The sequence below is a fragment of the Hemiscyllium ocellatum genome, chromosome 5 (assembly GCF_020745735.1).
Source record: "Hemiscyllium ocellatum isolate sHemOce1 chromosome 5, sHemOce1.pat.X.cur, whole genome shotgun sequence".
NCBI classification, from domain to species: domain Eukaryota; kingdom Metazoa; phylum Chordata; class Chondrichthyes; order Orectolobiformes; family Hemiscylliidae; genus Hemiscyllium; species Hemiscyllium ocellatum.
This window is the reverse complement of record NC_083405.1, coordinates 128,588,557-128,616,232: the sequence shown is the minus strand read 5'-3', so window position 1 is coordinate 128,616,232 and position 27,676 is coordinate 128,588,557. Positions and strand designations below refer to the sequence as shown.

The 27,676-nt window shown below is 42.0% G+C and overlaps 1 protein-coding gene across 7 annotated transcripts in view; it reads left to right on the top strand.

Moving 5' to 3' along the window:
- Positions 1-27,676, top strand: part of zbtb47b (zinc finger and BTB domain containing 47b) — a 270,356-nt gene that overhangs the window by 140,370 nt on the left and 102,310 nt on the right. For all 7 annotated transcript variants that reach the window (XM_060825191.1, XM_060825192.1, XM_060825187.1 and 4 more), the window contains exon 2: positions 14,302-15,690. In XM_060825191.1, coding sequence (XP_060681174.1) covers positions 14,383-15,690 — 1,308 coding nt within the window. In that variant the 5' untranslated portion in view covers positions 14,302-14,382. The remainder of the gene's footprint in view (positions 1-14,301; positions 15,691-27,676) is intronic.

The following is a 27,676-nucleotide window of genomic DNA, read 5'->3' as shown; positions in this document are numbered from 1 at the left end:
GGAGGTAGAGAAGTTGCCATCCCCAGTCCTGAAACGTTGACTTCTCTACCTTTCTGATGCTACTGGCTTACTGTGTCCTTCCAGCCTACTGCCTGTCTACTCCTGGCCATTCAGTTATGGCTGATAAGTTTCTCAAGTCCATTCTCCTGCTTTCTCCCTATAACCTTTTGATCCCCTTGACATTTAAGAACCAAACTATCTCTGCCCTAAAGATAGGGTAGGAACTGGCCCAGATATTTGGGAAGAGGATCTGACAGATGAATGACCAGATTGAGTATTTTAAACTCTGAGATAATTAGAGAACAGTCTGGAGATATCGCCACGAGAACAATACACAAATTAAGGTAAATGAGCTTGTGGTGTAGATCGAAATCAGCAGGTATGGTGTGATAGGCATCGCGGATACGTGGCTGCAAGCGAATTGAGCTTGACACACACACCAAACAACCCCACTGCCCTGTGGCCAAACACCTCAACTCGCCCTCCCACTCTGCCATGGACATGCAAATCCTGGGCAGCCTCGACCACCAAATTCTAGCCACCCAACGGCTGGAGGAAGAACACCTATTCTCCCGCCCTCCACCCACCTCATCCCAGATCCAGCCCTCCAACTCGGCACTGCCCTCTTGAGCTGACCTACCTGTCCACCTTCCTTCTCACCTATACACTCCACCCTCCATTCTGACTGATCATCATCACCCACACCTTAATCTATTATATTCCCGGTTACTTTTAATTCCTTCACTGTTCAAAAACATCTATTTTAGCTTTAAATACGTTTACTGAAGTATCGTCAAGTACTTCACTGGGCAGGGAATTCCATAGATTCACAACCCTCTTGGTGAAGAAATTCCTGCTCAATTCGTTCCTAAATCTGCTTCCTCTAATTTTAAGGCTGTGCCCTCTTGTCCTAGTTTCACCTGCCAGTGGAAACATCCTCTCGATGTCTGTCTTATCTATTGCCTTCATATGTTTTTATAAGATCCCCCTTATTCTTCTAGATTCTGATGAATATAATCCCTGTTTACTCAGTCTCTCCTCATTAGCCAACCCCTTCAACTTTGAGTCAACCTAGTGAACCTTCTCTGCACCCCCTCTAGTGCCAGTATGTCCTTTCTCAAGTAAGGAGACCAAAACTGCATGCAATACTCCAGGTTTGGCCTCACCAGCACTCTGGATTAGAGTGATGCTGGAAAAGCATGGTAGTTCAGGCAGCATCCAAGGAGCAGGAAAATCTACGTTTCGGGCAAAAGCCCTTTAGGAATAGAGGCAGGGTGCCTGCAAGATGGAGAGATAAATGAGAGGAGGATGGGGGTGGGGATTCTCCACCCTGCAGGCACTCTGCCTGTATTCCTGATGACGGGCTTTTGCCCGAAACGTTGATTTTCCGTCTCCTTGGATGCTGCCTGAACTGCTGTGTTTTTCCAGCACCACTCTAATCCAGAATCTGGTTTCCAGCATCTGCAGTCATTGTTTTTACCTCCTCACCAGCACCCTGTACAGCTGCAACATAATCTCCCTGCTTTTAAACTCAATCCCTTTAGCAATGAAGGAAAGAAATTCCATTTGCCTTCCTACTTGATTTACCTGCAAACTAACTCTCTGAATCATTCACAAGGATACCCAGGTCCCTCTGCATGGCAGCATGCTGAAACTTTTTACCATTCAAGTAGTCACTCTTGTTACTGTTACTCCTACTGAAAGGGATGACTTCACATTTATTAATATTGTATTCTTTCTGCCAGACCTTTGCCCACTCACTCAATGTATCTATGTTCTCCTGAAAAGTTTCACAGTCCTCTGGGCACTTTGCTCTGCCACTCATCTTCGTGTCATCAGCAAACTTTGATACACTACACATGGTCCCCAACTCCAAATCATCTTGAGAAGTTGTGAATAATTGTGGTCCCAACACCAATCCCTGAGGCACACCACTAGTGACTGATTGATTGCCAACCAGAATAACACTCATTTATTCCCACTCTTTGCTTCATGTTAGTCAACCAATCCTCTAACCATGCTAATACTTTACCTGTAATACCATGCATCCTTATCTTATGCAGCAGCCTTTTATATGGTACCTTGTCAAAGGCCTTTTGGAAATTTAGGTTCACCACCTCCACTGGGTCACAGTTGTCCACTTTACTTGTAATGTGTTCATAGAATTCTAAAAGATTAGTTAAGTGTGACCTATCCTTCATGAACCCATGCTGCATCTGCCCAATGGGACAATTTCTATTTAGATGCCTTGTTATTTCTTCCTTGGTAATAGACTTCAGCATCTTCCCCACTACAGAGGTTAAGCTAAATGGCCCATAATTCCCCACCTTTTGTCTGCCTCTCTGTTAAACTGTGGCAGCACATTTGCTGTTTTCCAAACTGCTAGAACTGCCCCAGACTCCAGCGACTTTTGGAAAATTACCACAAATGCACTTGTAAGGAAAGCAAAGTTAGTGATCATGGGGAGTTTCAATATGTAGGTGGACTAGGAAAATCAAGTTGATAGTGGATCATGAAAAGGAATGTGTGGAATGTTACAAGATGGCTTTTAGGCACAGCTTGTAGTGGCGCTCACTAGGGAACAGACAATTCTGGATTCAGTGTTGTGCAATGGGACAGACTTGGTAATGGAGCTTAAGATGAAGGTCCCTTTGGAGGCAGTGACTGTTATGAGAGAATTTGCTCTGCAATTTGAGAGGGAGAAGAGAAATCGGAGGTCACGATATTATGGTGGAGTAAAAGCACTTGCAGATGCACGAGGAAGGAGCTGACCAGAATTGATGTGAGGATGAAGGGCAAGGTTGGAAGAAATAGGGAACCATGGATGACAAGAGATATTGAGACTTTGACCAAGAAAAGAGGTATGGCTCAGGAACAGGCAGCTTGGATCAAGGGAATCCCTGGAGGTCGATAGGGACTATCTGGAAGTATACAGGGAATACAGGAGTTTATGAAGAATGGTAATCAGGAGGGCAAAAAGAGAGCACGAAATAATCTTCGCTGAGAAGATTAGGGTGACTCCAAAGAGGTATTTTAAGTTTATTAAAGGAAAAGGAATAACTAAAGAGAGAATAGGGCCACTCAAGGACCAAAGTGGACACGTGTGGAACCGCAGGACATGGGTGATGTTCTCAATGAATATTTCTCCTCCGTTTACCATGGAGAAGACATGAAGAGTAGAAAACTTGTGGAAGTTAGTGGTGATATCTTGGGGGCAGTCCATATCACTGTAAACATCCTTAGGAAAAATAATCAAAATGAAGAGAAGATGAAGCAACCTTGGCTGACGAGGGAAGTCATGGACAGTATACATACAAGAGAAAGCATATAAAGGGCAATGGTAAGCTTTCAAAGACCAGCAGAGGACAACGAGGGAGAAGACTAAACATGAGGGTAAGCTAGCCAGTAATACAAAAGAAGATTGCAAGAATTTCTTTCGACATATGAAGCACAAGAGAGAGTCGTAGCTGGGCAATCGGCTACTGAAAAATGGCGCAAGAAGATTGGCTGTCTGGCAGAAAGCAAAGTGGGGATAAAAGTGTCTTCAGGATGGCAGTTGGTGCCTAGTGATGTTTCGCAAGAGTCAGTGTTGTGCCTACAGCTTTTAATTTTGTACATTAATGATTTAGATGAAGAAACTGAGGGCATTTTGCCTTAATTTCTAGATGGTACAAAGATAGGTGAAGGAGGGACAGGTAGTATAGAGGAGGCGGGGAGGTTGCAGAAGAATTTAGACAGGTTAGGAGAGTGGGCAAAAAAGTGGCAGATGGAGTACAATGTGGGAAAGTGAGGTTATACTCTTCAGTAGCAAGAATAGAAGCATGGGTATTTTCTAAATGGGGAGAAAATTCAGAAGTCTGAAGTGCAAAGGGACTTAGGAGTTCTAGCCCAAAATTTTCTTAAGGTAAACCTGCAGGTTGAGTTGGTAGTTAGGAGTAGAATAGAAAAACAAAGATGTATGTCTGGGACTTTATAAATCTGTGGTCAGACCACATTTAGAGTATTGTGAGCACTTTGGGTCCCATATCTCAGGAGGGATATACTGGCTTTGGAGCGTGTTCAGAGGAGATTCATGGGAATGGTCCCAGGAATGAACAGCTTAACAAATGAGGACTGTTTGAGGACACTGGCTCTGTACTCTAGTGTTTAGAAGGATGGTAGGAATTTAATTTCTAAAATATTGAATGGCCTGGACAGAGCAGACATTGGGAAAATGTTTCCATCAGCAGGACAGATGGAGACCCAAGGGCACTGCCTTAGAGTAAAGGGAAGACCTTTTAGAACGGAAGTAAGGAGAAACTTATTCAGCCAGAGAGTGGTGAATCTGTGGAATTCATTGATACAGAAGGCTGTAGAGGCCAGGTCATTGAGTATATTTAAGACTGAGATAGATAGGTTCCTGATTGTCAAGGGGATCAAAGGTTATGGAGAGAAAGCAGGAAAATGGGGTTGAGGAGCTTATCAGTTATGCTTGCATTGTGGAGCAGACTCGATGGGCCAAATGGCCTAATTTCTGCTCCTATACCTTTTTGGTCTTACCAAGAATGTACAGAAAATATGGAGTTTTCCAATCATTCATTCACAGATTATGGATATTCCTGATGAGACCAGCACTTATTGCCAGTTGTTATTTGCCCATAAGGTGGTGCCTTTGACAGCTGAATGACTTGCTGGCTGTTGAAGATGATAGTTTGAGTTTACCACATTGTTGTATGTTTGGAATTTCAATCCAATAGTTTAATGGTCAGCATGTATTGATGTCAGTGTTTTTTATTCCAAATTTACCTAATTAATTGAAATTCAGTTCCCAGGCCATTTTGTTAGATTGTGACTCGCATTTCTGGATCATTAGTTTGAGCTTCTAGATTGCTAGTCCAGTAACAAAACAAGAAATATTAGAAATAAGAGCAGGAGAAAGCTGTTCAGTCTCTGAAGCCTCGCCCACTGTTAGGTTCCCTTCTTGAGATTCTTACACACTTGATGCAACTGTAATACGCCAACTTCTGAACAGCCGCAATTTATTTCAGCAAGTACAAGCTTTTATAGGATCACAAAGCGCCCTTTGTGTTGCTTGCAGAACGTCTCAAGCGAGGCTGATTGAAAAAGGGAACTTATATAGTCAATGATTTGAGGCACCACCCACACCCTTCACCTCTTCCAAGAATTCCGTTTCCATGGCCCCCAGTGCCTCATCTTCACCATGGATATCCAATCCCTCTACACTCCATCTGCCATGACTAGGGCCTCCAAGCCCTCTGTTTCTTCCTCCCCTGACGTCCCCAACAGTAATCTTCCACCGACATTCTCATTCGTTTGGCTGAACTGGTCCTCACCCTTAATAATTTCTCCTTTGAATCCTCCCACTTCCTCCAAAGGGGTAGCCATGGGCACCCATATGGGCCCTAGCTACGCCTGTCTCTTTGTTGGCTACGTAGAACAGTCCATCTTCTGTAGTTACACCAGCACCAGTTCCCAACTCTTCCTCCGCTACATTGATGACTGCATTGGTGCCACCTCGTGTTCCCGCGAGGAGGTTGAGCAATTCATCAGCTTCATCAACACATTCCATCTCGACCTTAAATTCACCTGGACCATCTCTGACATCTCTCTCCCCTTCCTGGACCCCTCCATCTCAATTAATGACGACTGGCTTGACACTGACATTTTTTACAAACCCACCGACTCCCACAGCTACCTGGATTACACCTCTTCCCACCCTACCTCCTGCAAAAATGCCATCCCGTATTCCCAATTCCTCCGTCTCCGCCGTAGTTCCTCCCAGGAGGACCAGTTCCACAACAGAACACACCAGATGGCCGCCTCCTTTATTTCCCTTCCCACTTGGTTAAAGATGCCCTCCAACGCATCTCGTCCACATCCCGCACCTCAGCCATCAAACCCCACCCCTCCAACCGTAACAAGAATGCCCCTGGTGCTCGCCTTCCACCCTACCAACCTTCGCATAAACCACATCACCTGACGACATTTCCGCCACCTCCAAACGGACCTCACCACCAGGGATATATTTCCCTCCCCACCCATTTCCACTTTCTGCAAAGACTGTTCCTTCCATCACTACCTGGTCAGGTCCACGCCCCCCCAACAACCCACCCTCCCATCCTGGCACCTTCCCCTGGCACCGCAGGAAATTGCAAACCTGCGCCCACACCTCCTGCCTCCCCTCCATCCAAGGCCCCAAAGGAGCCTTCCACATCCATCAAAGTTTTACCTGCACATCTTCCAATATAATTTATTGTATCCGTTACTCCCAATGCGGCGTCCTCTACACTGGGGAAACTAGACGCCTCCTAGCAGAGCGCTTTAGGGAACATCTCCGGGACACCCGCACCAATCAACCGCACCGCCTTGTGGCCCAACATTTCAACTACCCCCCCCCCCCCCCCCCCTCCTCAGCCGAGGACATGGAGGTACTGGGCTGCCTCCGCCGCCGCTCCCTCACCACCAACGCCTGGAGGAAGAACGTCTCCTCTTCCGCCTTGGAACACTTCAACCCCATGGCATCAATGTGAAGTTCACCAGTTTCCTCACTTCCCCATCCCCACCTCACCCCAGCAACACCCTTCCAGCTCAGCACCATCCCCATGACTTGTCCTACCTGCCTATCTTCCTTTACCATCTATCCACTCTACCCTCTTCTCTAACCGATCACTTCCTTCCCCACCCGCACTCAACTATTGTCCTCTATGCTACTTTCTCCCCACCCCCCTCTCATTTATCTCTCCACTCTGCAGACACCCTGCGTCTATTCCTGATGAAGGGCTTTTGCCCGAAACGTTGATTTTCCTGTTCATCGGATGCTGCCTAAACTGCTGTGCTTTTCTAGCACCACTCTAATCCAGTCAATGGTAGGGGCCTAGGTAATGTTGGCAAACAGAGACACCTAAAGGTTCAAGTACATAGTTCTTTGAATGTTGTACTACAGGTAGACAGATGGTTAAGGCATGCTTGCCTTCATTGATCTGACCATTGAGTATAGGAGTTAGGTCATCAAGTTGAGATTGTACAAGATGTTGGTGAGCCCACTTTTGGAATACTGTGTACAGTTCTTGTCACTCTGCTGTAGGAATGATATTATTAAATTGGAGAAGATTCAGAGAAGATTTACCAGGATGTTGTTGAGTTTGAGTTATAAGGAGAGGAGGATAGCCTGAGGCTTCTCACTGGAGTGTTTGATTGAGGGGTGGTCTTATAGAGAATTATAAAATCATGAGGGGAATAGCTAAAGTGAATGGCAAAGGTCTTTTTCCCTAAGCTGGGGAAGGTCAAAACTAGGGGCATATTTTTAAGGTGAGACGAGAAAGATTTAAAAGGGACCTGAGGGGCAATTGTTTTTATGTAGATAGTGGTGCATGTATGGAATGAACTGCTAGAGGAAGTGGTCGATGCAAGTACATTTATAATGTTAAAAAGACATTTGGATAGGTACATGAATTAGGAAGGTTTGAAGGGATATGGGCCAAACACAGGGAAGTGGAGCTAGTTGAGTTTAGGAAACTTGGTTGGCATGGATGCGTTGGACTGAAGAATCTGTTTCTGTGCTGTAGGACTCTTCTAATTCAGTTTCATGGTCTTATGCTGAATGACAATTTTAAGACATTTACTGGGCTTAACCAACGAAGCTGAATATTATTTCTAAGTAGCAGAGAAGGTGAAAATAGGATTACATTGTAAATTCACCCACAAGGTTTTCTCTATTGCTACTGAATATGAAACAAAGTTAATTCCTAAAACTTCAAAAAGTTACAAATAAGTATTCAAAAATGGAAAGGCAAACTACTCCCAGATGTTGGAAATACACAACAGACCCAGCATCCTTTATGGAGGAAGAAAAGGAGTTTGAGGTTTTCTATTAAAGTTCACAGACCTAAAAAGCACCAACTGTGTTTTCCTTTGCATAGATGCTTGACTCCCAGTGTTTTACGTTCTACTTTTGACATTATTATTTTTATTTAATACATATCCATGCACAGTAAATATCATTACTGTTTTAGTCAAATTACTTGAAACATAGTATTCTTTCTTTGCATATATTGCTAGACTGCTGAATGTTTTCAGCAATTTCAGTTTTTATTTCAGACTTCCCGGCATCTGCATTATTTGGCTTTGCTTTTATTACTCTGCTTTCACCTGTTTTGTAAAATGGACAACTATGTTTCTCAGCCTTGGGGAAAATCCTGAAAGTTGAAGAGCATGCTGGGGGCAGTCTCTGGTAGACACCAGGGTGCCTGCGTGAGAGCCAGGAGGATCAGGATTACTTGGTCTCAGCTCCTCAAGCTCTCCTGGGATCAGGAATTAGAACTTTTGGTTCTATGGCCTACTTCCATTGTACCCAACCCTGTTAGTCCGACTGTCTGCTGGACGGGACTCAGCGTCTTATGACCCTCGCTGTGTGGAGTTAAAACCGTCAATCCACTCCCATATCATTCACTGCTCTATATAATCAGACTGGCACAATATTCCATTGATATCTCAATGAATGGCATCACCACAGAGAAAGCCAAATCTCAGCACCTTTCAGCTTGATATCACATCATAGCATGGTACCACACAGAGTGAGGTTATATGGCTCATTGTGCTTGTGCTAGCTCTTTGAAAAAGCTATCCAATTAATGCAAAAATTCCGTGTCTGTGGTCTATTTGTAACAGAACCTGCTGGGTGCAGATTGGTCTCAGTAGCACTTAGATACCCACTAGAACGCTACCAAACTTGATGGAGATGGTATTCTTTATTTTGAAGGATGAGCCAGAAAATTCAATGTGAGCCATTTGTCTGAAGTCTTCCACCACCATCACCAAACCTCTCAGATAAACCTGCAAACTTTTGGCTAGTTACAAAATGATTTTATGAAAAATACTATTGAATTTGTGCCTACCAAGCTTCAGGCAGTGCATTGTAGACATCTAATTTTTCAAAAGATGTCCTTGTTTCTCCCTTCATTCTTTCGCCAATGAAATTCATATCCCTCAATCACTGATCACTCTGCTGGTAGCATTTCATATTATTTACAATAACAGTATGTTTCATATTTTTGAGTGCCTCTGTTGGCCTTTGACCTCCTCTGTCCTAAGGCACTAAATCCCAGTTTTATTAGGCTTACCAAGTTCCTCTTGGCATTCTGGTAAAGTTTCTTAAAATTCTTGTCTGAGATCTTGACAATCTTCCTAAGTGCAGTGCTCAGAATGCATCATGTTTGCCAGTTTCCAAGCCTGTATCAATTCGCATCAACACTGTACATGGAGTAGGCACCCTTTACGTTTGAAACTCAGCATGCTAGCAGGAACAGTAACATCAGTTTAGATGGTCCTTGCACTCATGGTATGTGCTGGTTAGCTACGTACTCCTGAGGAAAATAATACCTTGCTTCACAGTGATGGCAGACATCAATTTTCTTTCTTCTTTCCATTGATTGATTGAAACTTTTTAAGTTACTGTTGGTAGCAGTCAGTTTCATAAACTATTTTCATCCATTTCATAATCATGTATCGAGTGGATAATCAAAACCAGTGTTGACAAAAATACTAGGCGGTCAGTAAATGTACAGAGTACTGAATGACCTGGACAGAGTAGATGTTGGGAAGATGCTCCTATTAGTAGGAGAGACTAGGGCGCCGAGGGCAAGAGTGAAAGGAAGACATTTTAGAACAGAGATGAGAAATGTCTTCAGCCAGAGAGTGGTGACTCTGTAGAATTCATTGCCACAGAAGGCTGTGGAGGCCAGGTCATTGGATATTTAAGACTGAGGTAGATAGGTTCCTGGGTAACAAGTGTGACGGGGAGAAAGTGGGAGAATGGGGTTGAGAAACCTATCAGCCATGATTGAATGGTGGAGCAGATGGGGTCATTGGTTTAATTTCTGCTCTGATGACTTATGGTTTTATGGTAATGTGATTGGGGAGATTTTAAAAGAAAACGGCCTGATTACACATGCTTGAGAGGCTGTATGTCTGGCAGCTAAAGGTGATGATTTTGGGTATTGATTCAACAGAAGTGTATTAGTATTCAGAATGTTATCACTGGTAAATAATCTTGATTTTTTCACAACATTTGTAATTCTTTTTGTCTGCCATCAATACATAGGTGTGTTGCACATTGAAAATTAAGAGCACAAGTAGGTCATTCAGCACTTCCAACTGCTACGTGGTTTTATAAACTCCTGGCTGATCTTATTGTGGCCTCAACTCTTCCACTGCTCTCCATGTGCCCTTTGATTCTTTTGATAATCAAGAATATCCCTAACTGGACATGAAAAATACACTCATTTCATGATTACAAAACATAATGTGTTAATTATGCCCTACTTCAATATTGTTTTATCAATTTTTAAGAATTATAAACAGTTAGCATTACATATCAGTTGACATTTCGCATATTGTCACATTGCATTTAAAAATGCAAATATTAGATTAGATTCCCTACAGTATGGATACAGGCCATTTGGCCCAACAAATCCACACTGACCCTCCGAAGAGTAACCCAACCCTAACCCATCCCCCTACCCTGTATTTACCCCTGACTAATGGGCAATTTAGCATAGCCAATTCACATAACCTTCACATTTTTGGATTGTGGGAGGAAACCGGAGCACCCAGAGGAAACCCACGCAGACACAGGCAGAATGTGCAAACTCCACACAGCCAGTTGCCGAGCCTGGAATTGCAGCAGTGCTAGCCACTATGCCGCCTATTATTAAGCTTCTCCAGAAATCCACCTTCTCCGAAGTGGGATGGACAATGACAGAGATTTTTTGAAACTCTTATGTTTATTATTTGAGTTAGCAGAAGGCCAAATGTTTAAATTTACATAATACCATAGGAAGCGCAGGGAAATAAAACTTGTGAATTTACCCAGTAAGTTGCAAGGAATTTACTGTTTTTCCTGATAAAGAAAATAAAGTATTTTTTCCAGAAATACTCAAGATGCATAAATTTCTCATCAACCTGTTCAGCGGTATTATCACCCACATCTGGAGCAAATGAAATGTGAACCCAGGACTCTTGGCTCAAAGGCAGGAACACTACCACTGCACCTGAAGAGCCCTTGATGTTTTCTGGTTTCAGGAAGTTTATATTTGCTTTTTCTATAGTACCTGAATGTACTGTGCTTCAATTTAGTTAATTTGTAAGTAAATCTCTAAACATAACATCTATCGGTATGAAAGTGAGTTTAATAGCATGAAGACTTTAGTCTGGCATCATTTGGCAACACAGTTGCACTCCATAGTCCGAGGATTACAGGGTATTGGATGCAAAACTCTATCTCTTCACATACTATCAGAGGTTTAGGTAAATGTGTGGCGTTACATTTTGATAAGACAAATCAGGGCAGGTCTTACAGACTTAGTTGTACGTTCCTGGGGAGTGTTGCTGAACAAAGAGACCCTGGAGTCACAAGAAGACAGGATCGTGAAGAAGGCATTTGGTACACACATCTTTATTGGTCAGTGCATTGAGTATAGGAATTGGGATATCATGTTGCAGCTGTACAGGACATTGGATAGACCACTTTTGCTTGCATTCAATTCTGGTCTCTTTTGCTATAGGAAGACTGTGAAACTTGAAAGGGTTCAGAAAAAAATTACAAAGATGTTGCTAGGGCTGGAAGTATTGAAAGCTGAACAGACTGAGGCTGAGGAGTGGCCTTTATAGAGGTTTATAAAATCATGAGGGGAATAGTTAGGCTGAATAGCCAAGGTGTTTTTCCCAGGTTAGGGGAGCGTGTTGGCCAGTATGTATCCGTCAGTCAATATCACAAAAGCATTGTCTGGCTGTCATCAAATTACTGTAGGAGCTTGCTGAGTATAAATTGATTGCTACATCTTCCTACATTATAGGAGTGACTACGCAAAACTGTCTGGCTTTGGGTCATTCTGTCATTGTGAAAAGTTCTTTCAGATTTAAAGACATTTAGAGCCCGTCATGTCCTGTAAACAAAAATCTGACTCCACTAATCCTATTTTTCATTTATCGGTGCATAGTCCTGGAAACTATGGCACCACAAATAAATGCCTAAATACTGTATGTAGATTGAGAGTTTCTGACTGAACCATTCTTTTGAGCAGTGAATTCTGGACCTAAACTTCTGAGCCTAAATTTCTCCTCGACCCTCCTCTAAGCCTCAACTTCTTACTTTAGATTAGATTAGATTAGATTACTTACAGTGTGGAAACAGGCCCTTCAGCCCAACAAGTCCACACCGACCCGCCGAAGCGCAACCCACCCATACCCCTACATTTACCCCTTACCTAACACTACGGGCAATTTTAGCTTGGCCAATTCACCTGACCCGCACATCTTTGGACTGTGGGAGGAAACCGGAGCACCCGGAGGAAACCCACGCAGACACGGGGAGAACGTGCAAACTCCACACAGTCAGTCGCCTGAGTCGGGAATTGAACCCAGGTCTCAGGCGCTGTGAGGCAGCAGTGCTAACCACTGTGCCACCGTGCCGCCCACAAATCTATGTCTCCTGGTAACAGACCCATTTATTAAGAAAGAAATGTCTTTCTATCTATGCCCCTCAATCTTACGCAACTCTATCAGGTCTCCTCTTGACTGTCAACTCCAAGTAAAACAGCCCTAGCCTATCCCATCTTTCCTCACGGCTCAGAGCTTCCAGCCCAAGCAGTATCCTAAGTCTCCTCTCTACAGCACTGTTGTGCAATCCCATCCTTCTATAATATGGTGACCAGAACTCATGCAGTATTCCTGTTGTGACCTAATTAACATTTTTTACAACTCCAAAGCAACTTCCTTTTCTATTCTGTGCCTCCCATATCCCATATGTCGTCATAACTATATCATTGACCTACCGTGCTACTTGAGATTTGTGGATGTGCACAGCAAAGTCTCTCTGAGCTTTGCTACTTTCCAGGGTTCTGCCATTCATGCCATAATCTCATGCATTATTCGCCCTCCCCTAAGTGCATTACCTCACTTCTCCGGTTGAATTCCATTTGCCACTTCTCTGCCCAGAACTACTAATATTTCACAGACTTGCACTTGATATGCATACCTGTATTATCTTTTTCCAGTGTGAAGACTGAGGCTAAGTAGCAATTGACTATCCTAGCTATCATCTTTGCAAAAGAAAATTACATGCATGATACAGTTTGTTGTTTTCCAATACTGCTTTACAGTAATACTGGGAACAAAAGGTTTATAAAAACCTTGGAATTAGAATTCCTTTATCTTTATTCAAACAGTGGTTGCCTGTGTAACTGGATGAATAGGCTTGGTCAAGTAGAGGGGATTCAATTTTGACCTTGTGGAGTTAGCTGTTAACCCAAGACATTTCGTTGAAATTTTTATTTGAGCACCTTGTCAAACGAGTCCATTGATGTAGCATGGTTCTTCTCGGCTGGATGCAGGAGAGGATAGCTGGAGCAACATGTAAAACGTACTGGACAATCTGTAGCAAAATAATTTACATTGCTAAAGGTATAGAAGAAAATAGTGCAAGTTGTTCTGACTTGTATGGAGCCGTTATTTTGAGCAAGTGGGTTAACGTAAAGGAGCAGTGAATGGTTCCAGGTTTCCTTATCTAATGTAATGAAAGCAGGGGACCTGACATCTCAGACACATTTTCTCATTGAGTTTAATGTCTCTTGAAAGATACCTCCTGAAAATGTTGTGTTAATCAACAGTTTAAATGAACCTTTAATAAATCCAGTCTAATTTAGCAGTTAAGCCTTTAATTTATTTTTAGTGCATGCTTAAAGTAGTGTCTTGTTTGTATGTTTGTGTAGAGGTTGTCACTTTGAGGATAGCAAGGATACTATGATTAGTAAGGGATCGTACAGAATAAGCCTGTTTTGACTCAATGGTCTTGAGCTTCCCTCAGCATCCTGAGTTGCGTCAAGTAAAGTCAATGAAGGATCCTGTCTTCTATGTGGAGGTGCCCCAGTAGATGTATAACCCTCCAATAGTCACCTGGTTGAGCCAACTCAGACCCTGAAAGTCATGGCACTATATACCAATAAGAAGATTTTTGTGTTTGAGGTGAGGAGAAGACATTAAAACAATTGCGAGGATTTAATGAGCAAAACAAACCCATATCATGGACGAGTTGGGATGAATGTCCTAATTCCCATCTGTGTAATTTGTAAATCGTCAGTTCCTTTGGTCAGCTTTAAATTAGAAGAATGCTATTGGTCACTTTTCAAAGTTGTCATTAATTGTCAAAGCTTTCGAATTATTAGAAAGTCTCTCTCCCAGCATTTTTTAAAAAAAACTTTTATACATCTGCCAAGTTTTGATGGTTTTATTTTCCTTTTTTTTCAGCTGATAGTTGAAAAGACCACTGACTACCCTTCCACTGAGTATTCTCTGGTGGAGGATGTTGCCCTCCACTTTACTTGTTTGATGGACAGACTGAATGAGCAGCGCCTGTTTCAACCAGACTTGTGTGATGTAGACATTGTATTGGTGCGCCAGAAGAACACGTTTCCTGCTCACAAAGGCGTGCTCGCGGCCTACAGTCAATTCTTTCACTCGCTTTTCACACAAAACAAGCAGCTTCAACGTGTTGAACTTTCGCTAGAAGCTCTGACATCGCAAGGGTTTCAGCAAATCCTGAACTTTATCTATACATCAAAGCTGCTAGTAAATGCCTGCAATGTGCAGGATGTGCTGAATGCTGCTGCAGTTCTACAGATGAATGATATTGCCACTTCCTGTCAAGAATTAATAGATAGTCGGTCCTTAAACTTGACGACAGTGGCTAGCGATATGTCAAAGCAGGAAAATCGGAGCAATCCCCTTGGCTCTCAGTTTTATCGTGAGATTAAGCAGGAGGTGGATTCGCATCCTAAAATCTATGCTAGAGAGGGCAACAATCCATACTCTGTACGTGTGGAGGACAACACTGGGAAACAACATTCACCAATCCAGCCAAATCAGCAGTATTACAAGGAGGAGAATGATGACCAAACAGTGTGCAAGATTGAGGGAGATGCGGAACAGTTGGATAATGATTCGGACAGTAGGGGTTCATATAATCGGGAACAGATCATTGTGGAGGTTAATCTTAATAACCAGACTCTGAATGTTTCTAAAGGGGCTGAGGGTATGTCTTCACCTTCAGAAGCTACGGCTGTATTAGGTAGGTGTCCTGAGGATGAAGAGGAAGATGACGAAGAGGATGATGACGATGACGATGAGGAAGAGGAGGAGGAGGATGATGATGACAATGCTGATGGGGATGAAGAGGAAGAGGATGATGAAGATGTCACTGAGGAAGAGGAAGAGGATGAAGAAGGTGAAGAGAGTGATGAAGATGTGAATGAAGGGGGTGATAACTCTGATACTCCAGAAGTCAAGACTGAAAGTGGGCAAACAACCCGACGAACATCAAGAGCTTTGACTGCTTCCAAAGGCTCAACTCCTCCAGCTCCGAGCCGGTCACGGAGACAGACCAAACATGAAGTGACCACTCGAGGTCGGAAACGAAAGAAAGATTCTGATGGCTCAAATCAGAAGGTGAAAATTGAAGAGAAACAGCACTTCCCTTGCAAAAAATGCCCCCGCGTGTTCAATAATCGCTGGTACTTAGAGAAGCACATGAATGTCACACACAGCCGCATGCAGATCTGTGATAAGTGTGGCAAGCGATTTGTACTGGAAAGTGAGCTGTCGCTACATCACCAGACTGACTGTGAGAAGAGTATTCAGGTAGGCCATTGATTTTCATTCATAATCTTAATTAAAATCAACAAATGACACTTTGGTTAAAAGCTGGGTTTAAAAACTAGCTAATATCCCGTCTTCATATTTGACACTTTTGGAACCATCTTCCAAAAATCTAATCCCAGTCTGGGAATGAGTGCTTAAGACATTTTACCAACCCAGAAAAGGCAGTTAACAACTTATGAACTTGTACTGAGTTTTGGCTAATCTCCATAATACAGTTGTTTTGTAGAGAATAGTAATTGCGTTTCATGCACTTTTATTGTTGCAAGTTTTCTGGTCAAAAAGTAATTGAAATTTAAATAACTTCCCCAACTTGCATGGTATTTTTGGGTCAAAATCAATTAATACTAATATAACTGAAAATGAGCAGTGACTGACCATTCAACAGCATTTTCTGTTAAGGATACAGCACTGAAAGATCAGCATTTTAGAGGATTTTAAGGCTTGAGGTGAACTAGCAGAATGCGCCATTAAAGATTTAATAATGCCAATGCAAATTTCAAGTTGTGGCTATTGGAGCATCATTTGAGCAAGTACAAAACAGAACTGTACAGCACAGGAACAGGCCCTTTGGCCCACCATCTCTGCACTGGCCTTGTTGCTATTCTAAACTAATCACATCACATGCACGTGTTCTGTGTCCATCTATTCCCTGCCTGTTTGTGTGTCTGTCTAAATACCTCTTAAACTTTGCTATCATATCTGCTTCTGCCACCTCCAAGGACAGAAATCTGCCACCCTCTGTGTAATTTAAAAAAACACTTTGCTTCTCATATATCCTTTAACCTTGCCCCCCCTCATCTTAAACCTGCAGTGAAACACAGGAAGGAAGTGTAGGGAGAGGAGTACTACTTTCAGTCTCGCTAGCATGTTCTGCCATTTGAATATATCCTGTCTACTCAACCATATGGGCTGCCATGGTACCACCTCAAGCCATTTGTGGCTGAAACTCTCATCCATTACATGGTCATCTTAGTCCAGCGCTCTCCTGTCAAATGTTCCAACCTCCCCAGTCTGCTCGTCTGAAAACATCTTATTCTGTTTCTCGAGGGAATGAGAAATCTGGAATCTTTGTCTGCTAAAAGAATGTGCGGTCTATTATGATTTTCAAGACCAGGTTCTATAAAGAGATATGGAACAGGCATGGGATTTTGGAGAGAATGGTATTCAGCAGCATTACCATTAATAGCTTAGACTCTTGTTCAGCAACAGAATTAATCTACTTCCATCTTAAAAGTATTCAATGACTCTGCCGCCTTGCTTCTCGGATAGAGGTCCAAACTTGCACAGCACTGAGAGAAAACATTTCACCCCATCTCATCCTAAACCGATGAACCCTAATTTTCAAAGTTCCTCTAATTCTGGATTCACTCACAGAAGAAGCTTCAAGACCATTTAAGAGTTTATACATTTCAATCAAGTCTCCCCTCACTTTTCTAAACTCCAGTGGAATCAGGTCCAGTCTGTCTAACCTTTCCTCATTGGATAACCCCCTCATTTCAGTTATCAATTTGATAAACCTCCTCTGAAATGCCTCCAACACATTTACATTCCTATTTAAGTAAAAAGATCAAAGCAGAACGCAGTATTCAAGATGTGGTTTCACCAGTGCCTTGTATAACTAAAGGATAATTGGTTAAAAGGATCAAAATGTATGGGACAAAAACTGGAACCATACGGAGTTGGATGTTGAGCATGATCATATTGAATGGTGGAATTGGCTTGAAGGGCTGAATGGCATTCTGCTCCTATTTTCTGTGCTACTGTAACATCCTTAGTTTTAAGAGGAGTTGAATACACAGAATAGCATTCCTTTAGCTGCATTAATCCAAAGTATTGAATATTTTCAAGAAGGCATTAAATATATTTTTGGGACTGAAGGGAGTAAACAATATGGGGCAAAAGCTGGGGTGGGGTCAGCTATGAATAACAGATCAGGCTCAAAGGGCTGCATGGCTTATTCCTGCTCCTAGTTTATATGTTTAATTATTTGCTGAACCTGCAAAATAGTTTTGTGTGACTCATACACCTGCCACCTACATCACAAGGTGTTAAGGCACAAATGGAAGCTATTTGACCAATTATGTGCACACTGGTTCTTCACATGAGCATCATTATCTACTGCCAGTCTCCTGCTTTCTCCCTGTACTCTTGCACATTACTTCTATCCAAATAATCATCCAGTATCTTCAGATCAACCTGCTTCTACTACACATCCAGGCAATGCATTCCATATTCTAATTATTTGCTGAGTGAAAAAGCTTTTTTTCTCATGTGTTTTTTTTCTCACACTCATTTTAAATGGGTGTCTTCTTAATCATAGAATTTTATAGTATAGGAGAAGGTCTTTCGTCCCATTGTATCTGCTCTGGCTCCTGAAAGAGCTATCCAGCTCGTCCCATTCTTGAGGCCTGTCTGTGTAGCCCTGTCACTTTGTCACTTTCTAATATCTATCAGCTCTCCTTTTGAAATGTGGTATACAATCTGCCTCCACTCTGCCAAGCAGGAGGCTGGAGGAATGCAGCGAGCCAGGCAGCATCAGGTGGTGGAGAAGTGGACATTTTTGGCTTCTCCACCTCCTGATGCTATTTGGTTTGCTGTGTTCCTCCAGCCTCCTGCTTGTCTACTTTGGATGTCAGCATCTGCAGTTTTGTCTCCTCCACTCTGCCAGACAGAGCATTCCAAATCCTAACAATTCTGAGTAAAGAAGTTTCTCCTCATCTCACTCCTAGCACTCCTGCTGACAATTGTGAAATTATGTCAGTAACTAGAGGACATACTAACTAGTGGAAGCAGAATAGCCTTTATTCTGTTTGAATTGTTCATATTTTGAACACCTCAATCAAGTCACTTCTTGACCTTCTCTGCTCCAAGGAGAGTAAGCCCAATCTCTCTATTCTTTCCTTGTATCCAAAATCCTTCATTGCTGGTATCATTCAGTAAATCTCTTTTGAATTGTCTCCCAGATTTTAACATTCTTCTGTAAATAAGGTGTCCAGAACTGAACACAATCCTTTTACAAGCTGGAATAGTTTATCCATATCTATTTGATCCAGTCCCCTCCATGATTTTGAAAAGCTCTCTCAGGTCTCCTCTGAATCATCATCTGTTCAAGGAGAAATATCTCAAATTCATCAAAGTGATCTCATAACTGAAATTTCTCCTCCTTGGAGCCATACTGAGAAATTTCTTCTGCACTCGCTCCAATGCATTCACATCCTCCTTACAATTGTAGAATCCAGAGAGGTACGCAATACATTTGAACATCTTCACATTTTCCCATGTTATACTCTCACTGCCAGATTTTTACTTAACAACTCAACCGATCTAACTATCAGCAACCTCCTTTTCTTTGCTTCACGACCTATTTTCTCAACTATTGTGGTGTCATCTGCAGATCTAGCTACCTCATGCAGGACATTGATATAAATAGTAAGAAGTTGAGACCTTGATGGACTCCACTTATAGCTGATCTGAGTTTTCCAGTTCTGTTGGCTGTTGGAGGGCAGTCATCTCAGCTCCAGTGTATCTCTGCAGTAGTTCATTGGGATACTGTCCTTGGCCCAAACTTTTTCAGCAGCTTCATCCATGACCTTTCCTCCATCATAAGGACAGAAGTAGAAGTGTTTATTTTTTAAATTCAATCATGGGATGAAGGTGTTGCTGGTTAAGCCAACATTAATTGCCCATCACTACTTGCCCAGAGGCAGTTAAGAGTCAACTACGTTACTGTGGCTCCTCCAACTGTCAGGCAGCTTGATTTAAGGAAAGTAGATCACAGCAGGTCAGGTAGCAGAGCCATTCCTGATGAAGGGCTTTTGCCTGAAATGTCAATTCCCCTGCTCCTCAGATGCTGCCTGACCTGCTGTGCTTTTCGAGCACCACACTTTCGACTCTGACCTCCAGCATCTGCATTCCTCATTTTTGCCTAAGGATGGCAGATTCCTTCCCAAAAGGGCACTAGTGAATCAAATGGGTTTTCTCAACAATTGACCATGGATTTGCAGCCATCTTAGTTCCAGGTTTTACTGAATTCCAATTACACCATCTGTTGTGGTGGGATTTGAACCTGGGTCCCCAGAACATTACCTTGGTCTTTGGATTGACAGTCTACTGATAATAACACTTGGCCATTGATTGTACCATGTTCAGCACCATCTGTAATTCCTCAGATACTAAAACTTATATTGAAATGCAACAAGATCTGGGCAGTATCCAGGCTTGGGCTGACAGGGGATCCTGATGAAGGATTTGTACCCGAAACATTGACTTTCCTGCTCCTTGGAGCGGCTTGACTTGATGTGCTTTTCCAGTGCCACACTTTTTGACTCTGACAAGTGATAAATAACATTTGCACCACACAAATGCCAGGCATTGGCCATCTCCAATAAGAGACAATCGAACCACTGCCCCTTGACATTCAATCGTATTACCATCATTGAATCCCTCACTATCAACATTCTGGAGGTTACCGTTCACCAGAAATTCGACAAGACTTGCCACATTAATACAGTAGCTAATGGAGCAGGTCAGAAGCTAGGAATACTGCAGTGAGTAACTTAGCTCACTACTCCCCAAAGCATGTCTATCATCTACAAGGCATATGTAAAGAGTGTGATATAATACGTCCCACTTGCCTGGATGAATGCAGCTCCAACAACACTTAAGCTTGACACCATCCAGGACAAAGCAGCCCATTTAATTCGCACCATATCCGCAAACATCCACTCCCTCCACCACCAACGCTCAGTAGCAGCATTGTGTATTCTACAAAATGTGCTGCAGACATTCACCCAAGATGCTCAGTCAGCACGTACAAACTCCATGACCACTTCCATCTAGAAGGACAAGAATAGCAATTACATGGGACAATCGCTATCTGTAAGTTTCCCTCCAAACCACTCACCATCCTGATTTGGAAATAGATCACTATTCTGTCTCTGTCACTGAGTCAAAATCCTGGAAATCCCTCCCTCAGAACATTGTGGATCAACCCACAGCATGTGGAAGACAGTGGTTCAAGAAGGCAGCTCATAAAATAATTTTTATAAAGGTTATTCACGTCGCCCATGATTATTGCCATCCCTTTAACACTAGCAGTGAACATTTGATAGAAAATATAAACTAGGAACTGGAGTAGGCCATTCAAGCCTGCTCTACCATTCAGTGTGATCATGATTTATCCTCTCTCGGTGCCGTATTTTCATTTCTCTGCGTATCCATTGGTACCTTTAGTATTTAACAGTCTATCATTTTTTTACTTGAATATACTCCGGGACGCAGCCTCTACAACTTACTGTAGTTGTACATTCTGGAGGTTGGCCACCCTCTGAAGATGATGTCCAGTTTCATTTCTGAACGGCTTACCCAATATCCTGAGACCGTGACCCCTAGGTCTGGTCTTCCTAACCAAGGAAAACATTCTCCCTGCAGCTAGTATGTCTAGCCCTTTTGAAAATTTTATACATTTCAATCTGAACCCCTTTCATTCTTAAATATAGTAAATGCCAGCCTAGTTGGATAAATCAGTCCTCAAGAACTGTCCTGTTATTCCTGTCATTAGTTCAATGAACCTTCATTGCACTCCCACAATGGCAAATAAATACTCTCCTAGTTAGGGAGGCCAAACTATGTGCATTCATCCATGTGTGGTCTCACCATGGCAATAAGATAACCCGGCTTCTGAATTCAAATCACCTTGCAATGAAGGCATACATCCATTTGTCTTCTGAATTGCTTGTTGCACCTGCCTGTTTGCTTTCATTGCTGTACAAAAGTACCCATGTCCCTTTGGACATTTACATTTCCCAGTATATCACCATTTAAATAATAATCTGCCTATACTATAGATATTGAAAACTACAGTAGCTTTTGTACATCTTTTACGGAAACAAAGGTTTTATCCCTGAATCTCTCATTTTATCAATTTATAAAACTTACAGGTCCAGAGCCAGAATATAACATAAATTTGATGTTCTAGTATGGAATTGTAACAAGATACAGCAAGCTATTAGGCAGATAACCAGGCTTTTATCGCAAGGAAATTGGAGCGTAAAAATAAGGAAACCTTCAGCAATCCTACAGAACCTTAGTGCACTCACACAGGCTGTTTTTAGTTTCTATATTTAAGGAAAGATAAAGTTAAACTGGCAAGACAAATTTGAATAGATTGGTTTCTGCAATAAGAGGATTGTTTAATGATGAAGCTGAGTGTAATGGATCTGCATTTTCTGGAATTTGTAATAAGTGAGAAATAATTGCAATGCAACATTCTGAAAAATTCAACAAGCTTAATGCAGATGTTCTTTCCCCTGGCCAGAGAATCAAGAACAGGGATTGTAACATCTGGATAATGGACATTTAGGTCTGAGGTCAAGAACAAGACAAGCTGTGAATCTGTGGGATTCTCTACTCCAGAAAGGAGTGAATTTTGATCACTGAATATATTTGAGATTAGCTAAATGGATTCTTCTGTGTCTCAAAAAATCAAAGGTGACTGACAGAAGGCAGGCAAGTGGCTTTGCAGCCAAGGACCTGCCATGATTGCATTGAATGATGGAGCAGACCCATGCTCTACTTCTGTTTCTTATGATGAGGTAAAGCATTTATAGCAAGATAACTTTTTTGCTTTCTTTTGGATAGCTATTTGCAGGATTTGCAATAATTGGCATTAATCATATTTGAAGACCAGTGAAACTAAACCAGTTCTTTGGCTGCTACTGTGAAGATAATGGGGAGAGACATAGATCTGATCTAGTTTCATAACTTTCCTGTAAAAAATATTTAGTTACTGAAAGGGAATTTCATGGGGCATGGATGTGGCTAGTTAGGCCAATATTTATTGCCCATTCTTAATTACAGATAAGAGAGTGATGAGCCACCACCTTGAACCACTCCAGTTCACCTGTTTTCGGTATGAAGTACAGCAAACATTTAGGAAGGCAAGTAACATGTTGGTCCACAATGCTGTTAGGGAAGAAGCTCCAGAATTTTGATCTAGTGATAATGAAGGAATCTGCCGTCCTTAGGCAAACGTGAGGACTGCAGATGCTGAAGATCAGAGTCGAGAGTGTGGTGCTGGAAAAGCTTTTCGGTTCTGGTGAGCTGAAAAACTAATTAGCTTTGTTAGACCCTCCAAATCTTGAATCTTCTGTCATTGTTTGCATAGATTCTCACTCTTGAGAAAAGACCAATGTCCCCATCTGCAAATAATCCTGAGCACGGCTTGGGTTATCTGCTGTGCACTCCCCTATCAGTGATGCTACTCCACCTAGATTTATAGAGTCATGGAGATATACAGCATGGAAACAAACTCTTTGGTCAACCCGTCCATGCCAACCAGATATCCCAACCCAACCTCGTCCCACCTGCCAGCACCTGGCCCATACTGCTCCAAACCCTTCCTATTCATATACCCATCCAAATGCCTTTCACATGTTGCAGTTGTACCAGCCTCCACCACTTCCTCTGGCAGCTCATTCCATACACCTACCACCTTCTGTGTGAAAAAGTTGCCTCTTAGGTCTCTTTTTTTATATCTTTCCCCTCTCACTCTAAACCTATGCCCTCTAGTTCTGGACTCCCCGACCCCAGGGAAAAGACTTTGCCTATTTATCCTATCCATGCCCCTCAATTTTGTAAACCTTTATAAGGTCACCCCTCAGCCTCCGGTCCAGGAAAAACAGCCCCAGCCTGTTCAGCCTCTCCCTGTATCTCCGATCCTCCAACCCTGGCAACATCCTTGTAAATTTTTTCTGAACCCTTTCAAGTTTCACAACATCCTTCCAGTAGGAAGGAGACCAGAATTGCACGCAATATTCCAACAATGGCCTAACCAATGTCCTGTACAGTTACAACATGACCTCCCAACTCCAGTACTCAATACCCTGACCAATAAAGGAAAGTATACTAAATGCCGCCTTCACTATCTTATCTACCTGCGACTCCACTTTCAAGGAGCTATGAGCCTGCACTCCAAGGTCTCTTTGTTCAGCAACACCCCCTAAGACCTTACCATTAAGTATATAAGTCCTGCTAAAGATTTGCTTTCCCAAAATGCAGCACCTCACATTTATCTGAATTAAACTCCATCTGCCACTTCTCAGTCCATTGGCCCATCTGGTCAAGATCCTGTTGTAATCTGAGGTAACCCTCTTCGCTGTCCACTAAACCTCCAATTTTGGTGTCCTCTGCAAACTTACTAACTGTACCTCTTATGCTAGCATCCAAATCATTTATGTAAATGACAACAAGTAGAGGACCCAGCACCGATCCTTGAAGCACTCCACTGGTCACAGGCCTCCAGTCTGAAAAACAACCCTCCACCACCACCCTCTGTCTTCTACCTTTGAGCCAGTTCTGTATCCAAGTTCTCCCTGTATTCCATGAGATCTAACCTTGCTAATCTATCTCCCATGGGGAATCTTGTCGAACGCCTTACTGAAGTCCATATAGATCACATCTACCGCTCTACCCTCATCAATCCTCTTTGTTACTTCCTCAAGCAACATCGAGGGCCGAAGGGCCTGTACTGTGCTGTATCCTTCTATGTTCTATGTTCTATGTTCTAAAACTCAATTGAGTTTGTGAGACATGGTTTCCCACACACAAAACCATGTTGACTATACCTCATCAGTCCTTGCCTTTCCAAATACATGTAAATCCTGTCCCTCAGGATTCCCTCCAACAACTTGCCCACCACTGATTTAATTTGATGGACAAGAAAATTACAAGCTAATACAAAGTTGCATTTTCAGCATACAACAAATGATATGATATTGATGTTATAATGTTCATTTTCAATTAGTGACCAGTGAGTTGGCCTGACACATTTAGAATGTGATTCATGAAGAACGCCTTAGAATAGAAAATGAGTTGTCCAAGTTGTTAATCAGTAAGTGAGTGTGTCTACGCTTGGAACACTTTGTAAGAGTTACCCTATCTTTTGTGAGGTATTCGGTTTATCAGTTGATGGTTAGAGAATGCGAGTGGCAAATTGCTGAATTGGTGTTTATTGCTGTATTGGAGTAAGTGTGCCCTTCTGCCCCTTTCCCACTTCATCAGTAGTCCTGGTGAGTGTATGCACCGTAGGATTTGAATATCTAGATTTGTTGAGTGTGGTTCTCAATAAGTGGACCATTGGTACCTGAGATTAAATTTTTGATTCAATCTAAGATTTCAGACAAAGGCCAGTTTGAAAGTGATTTGGCAAATTTTCTTTGTTACTAATTGCTTTATGAACTAGCTCCAAAACTTAATTATAAACAAATGGATTTTTTTCCCACTTGTTCACGATCTCTGTTCTGTTGCCTTAGGTGTCTAGAGACAGTTGGAACTGGCAGATTGTGAAAACTGGTATTGCAATTTTGATGTTTCTAGTTAGTCATTTTATAAAACCAAACCACACCATTCATACCTTAATTATATTTGATTATGTCAGTACTATTATCGCATTCATAACCAAATATCTATTTCTCAACTTTCTCTGAATATTTGAGGTGCCCAAAATTGTGGATCTTGACACCTTCACTTGAATTTCTCAATTTTATAAAGTAAACTACTCACAACTGCTGTGCCCCATGCATTTTGAACGCTGTGCTTAGAATTTAGGAACCTGTGCCTATTGGCTGTTTTCCATTTCAGCTTCGTCAGGCATGGAGACCTTCAGGATTCTGAAGTGAATGTCAGCCTAAGGAATGTGCTCGTTTTCTGCACTCACACTGCTGACCTTCACTCGCTTGCCCCTGGGTTTTGTTTTTTTTTTCTGCATCTGGCAGGATCCAAGGGGATCAAGTATAGAGGTCAGCAAAGTTAAATATAGCATTTTTGAGAGTTTGTGCAACAACCTTCCCCTGTCACGCTTTGGATGTTTTGTTTTGCTGGGAACAGCGTTTGTACCAATAACATCATACTGACACATATGCTTCATTTATCCATGCAGTTTGTCAAATTTTGCTGAAAGTTGTAGACCCCTGCAATTTTTTGTAAATGCTTGCAGTATCTGATGGCTTTGTGACGCTAAAGCTGTTCTCGGATTCAGTTGGATTGCTTTGGCTTATTGCACCTAGACTAGCATTGTGTTGCTTTTCCTATTTTGTAGGCAAAGTACAATACACAGCTGCCCAACCTATCTCAAATTTTCATTTGACTCAGTTCCTCATTTTTGTATCTCCTTTTGTTTTACCATTAAAGTAAATGTATAGCTTCTCTACATCCACCCTTCCACCTGTTTACAATTCAATACCCTCCTTATTTCATCTCTCCTAACTTTCATCTTAAAAATCATCTTACAATCTGCTTCTTTGAACCTCTGTTAACCATCACCCCTCAGTTAATGATATTCCTGACCATGTGTAATAGTTTTGCATCTTTGAGAATTTAATTTTTTGGCCTGTACCACATTAAGTTTGGATGATGTGGCTAGTCCGTGTAACTTGAGAGCACAGTGTGCCTGCTGTCTCAATCAGCTTCAAGTTCTGCCTAAATTGTTAAATTGACATAAGAGCTCAGTAACTTCAAAATGCTTTTAAATTTGTAACCCAACTTCCTTAATGGCTTCCTCTCAGAAGACCCCAAGTTCCTTTTGAAAGTGGGCCTGTGAGGTGTATTGTGTGAGCCAAACTCTAAAACAACATTAGGGGCTTTTTGTCAAGCCACTTGGGAACTTTTCAAAAACATTCACTTGAGCAGCTGATTGTGGTTAAGAGCCTAGGTAAGCTAACCAATCATTTTTGGCTAGTATCACTCAGAAACTGGGCTTTTCAACACAGAATAGTTAAGTGCAGTCTCTAGTCATGGATCAGGCCGAAAAAATTGAGGAGAAACTGTAAGCGGTACCTTACATCATTTTTTTTAAAAGCCCCGTGTTAAGCAAAGGGTGTTTTACTGTTATTTAGGTGGGGCTACCAATTGATCAGTTTTCTTTGATCTGCCAAATGACAAAATTTGAATTAGCCCATTCTCAAAAATAAGTTCCTATCCTTTAAAGCTGTAATCAGTATAAACTTTTCAACAGCATTTGAATGATTGATTTAGTTTTACAGTGGGTTGCCATTTGCATGGTGGAATTTATGCCCACATTTCAAATAATAATCTAATATTTACATGTGACCAAGATTACATAGCAACAGTGGATCTTACAAGGCTCAGAATTACTATAGTCATCTTATTTATAGATCAAGTGGTCCTCATAGCTTTATTTGCCTTATCTGCTTGTTCTCTGAATCAGTGAATGTGATTTTAACGTTCATGGTTGCTTCTGAGTTCACAAATGCACTCCTTTTTATTGGCACAATGGTGCTCTGTATTCCTTCTGTCATGAGGTAACAGATGAATCCTAATGCAATCTCGTACTTGATTCCCTGCCCTGCTCTGAACTGGTGAATGCATTATAGAGGCACCCATGCTTTGCTGTGGATTGCTTTACAATGGTTGCCTGTTTGTATGCTGATCTTTTTGACTTGTACTTTTGCATCTGTCTTTGAAAGATATGCAGTTTTAAAATAGAAGCTCTAATTAACATGCCCATCTTCTTGCTGCTGCCTCGCTCATGCTCTTTCAAATAGTTTGGAGTTATTGGGATCTAGGAGAAGGTGAGGGGTGCAGATGCTGGTCATCAGAGTCGAGTGTGTGGTGCTAGGAAAGTATAGCAGGTCAAACAGCATCTGAAGAGCAGGTGAATCGATGTTTCAGGCATAAGCCCTTCCTGATGAAGGGCTTATGCCCGAAGCATTGATTCTCCTGCTCCTCAAATGCTGCCTGACCTGCTGTGCTTTTCCAGCACCACACACTCGTTACTTGGTATCTACCTAATTTGAATGGAGATCAAAGTTCAGTCTAAGGATATTTCTAGCCTATGTGGTTTAGTTTTACACTTTTGACATTGCATTTAGTCACCAGTGGATGCTGATAATTTTTTGTTAACCCTATTAGTCTGCTTCAGGAGTAGATGTCATTGATATTTGTCTAG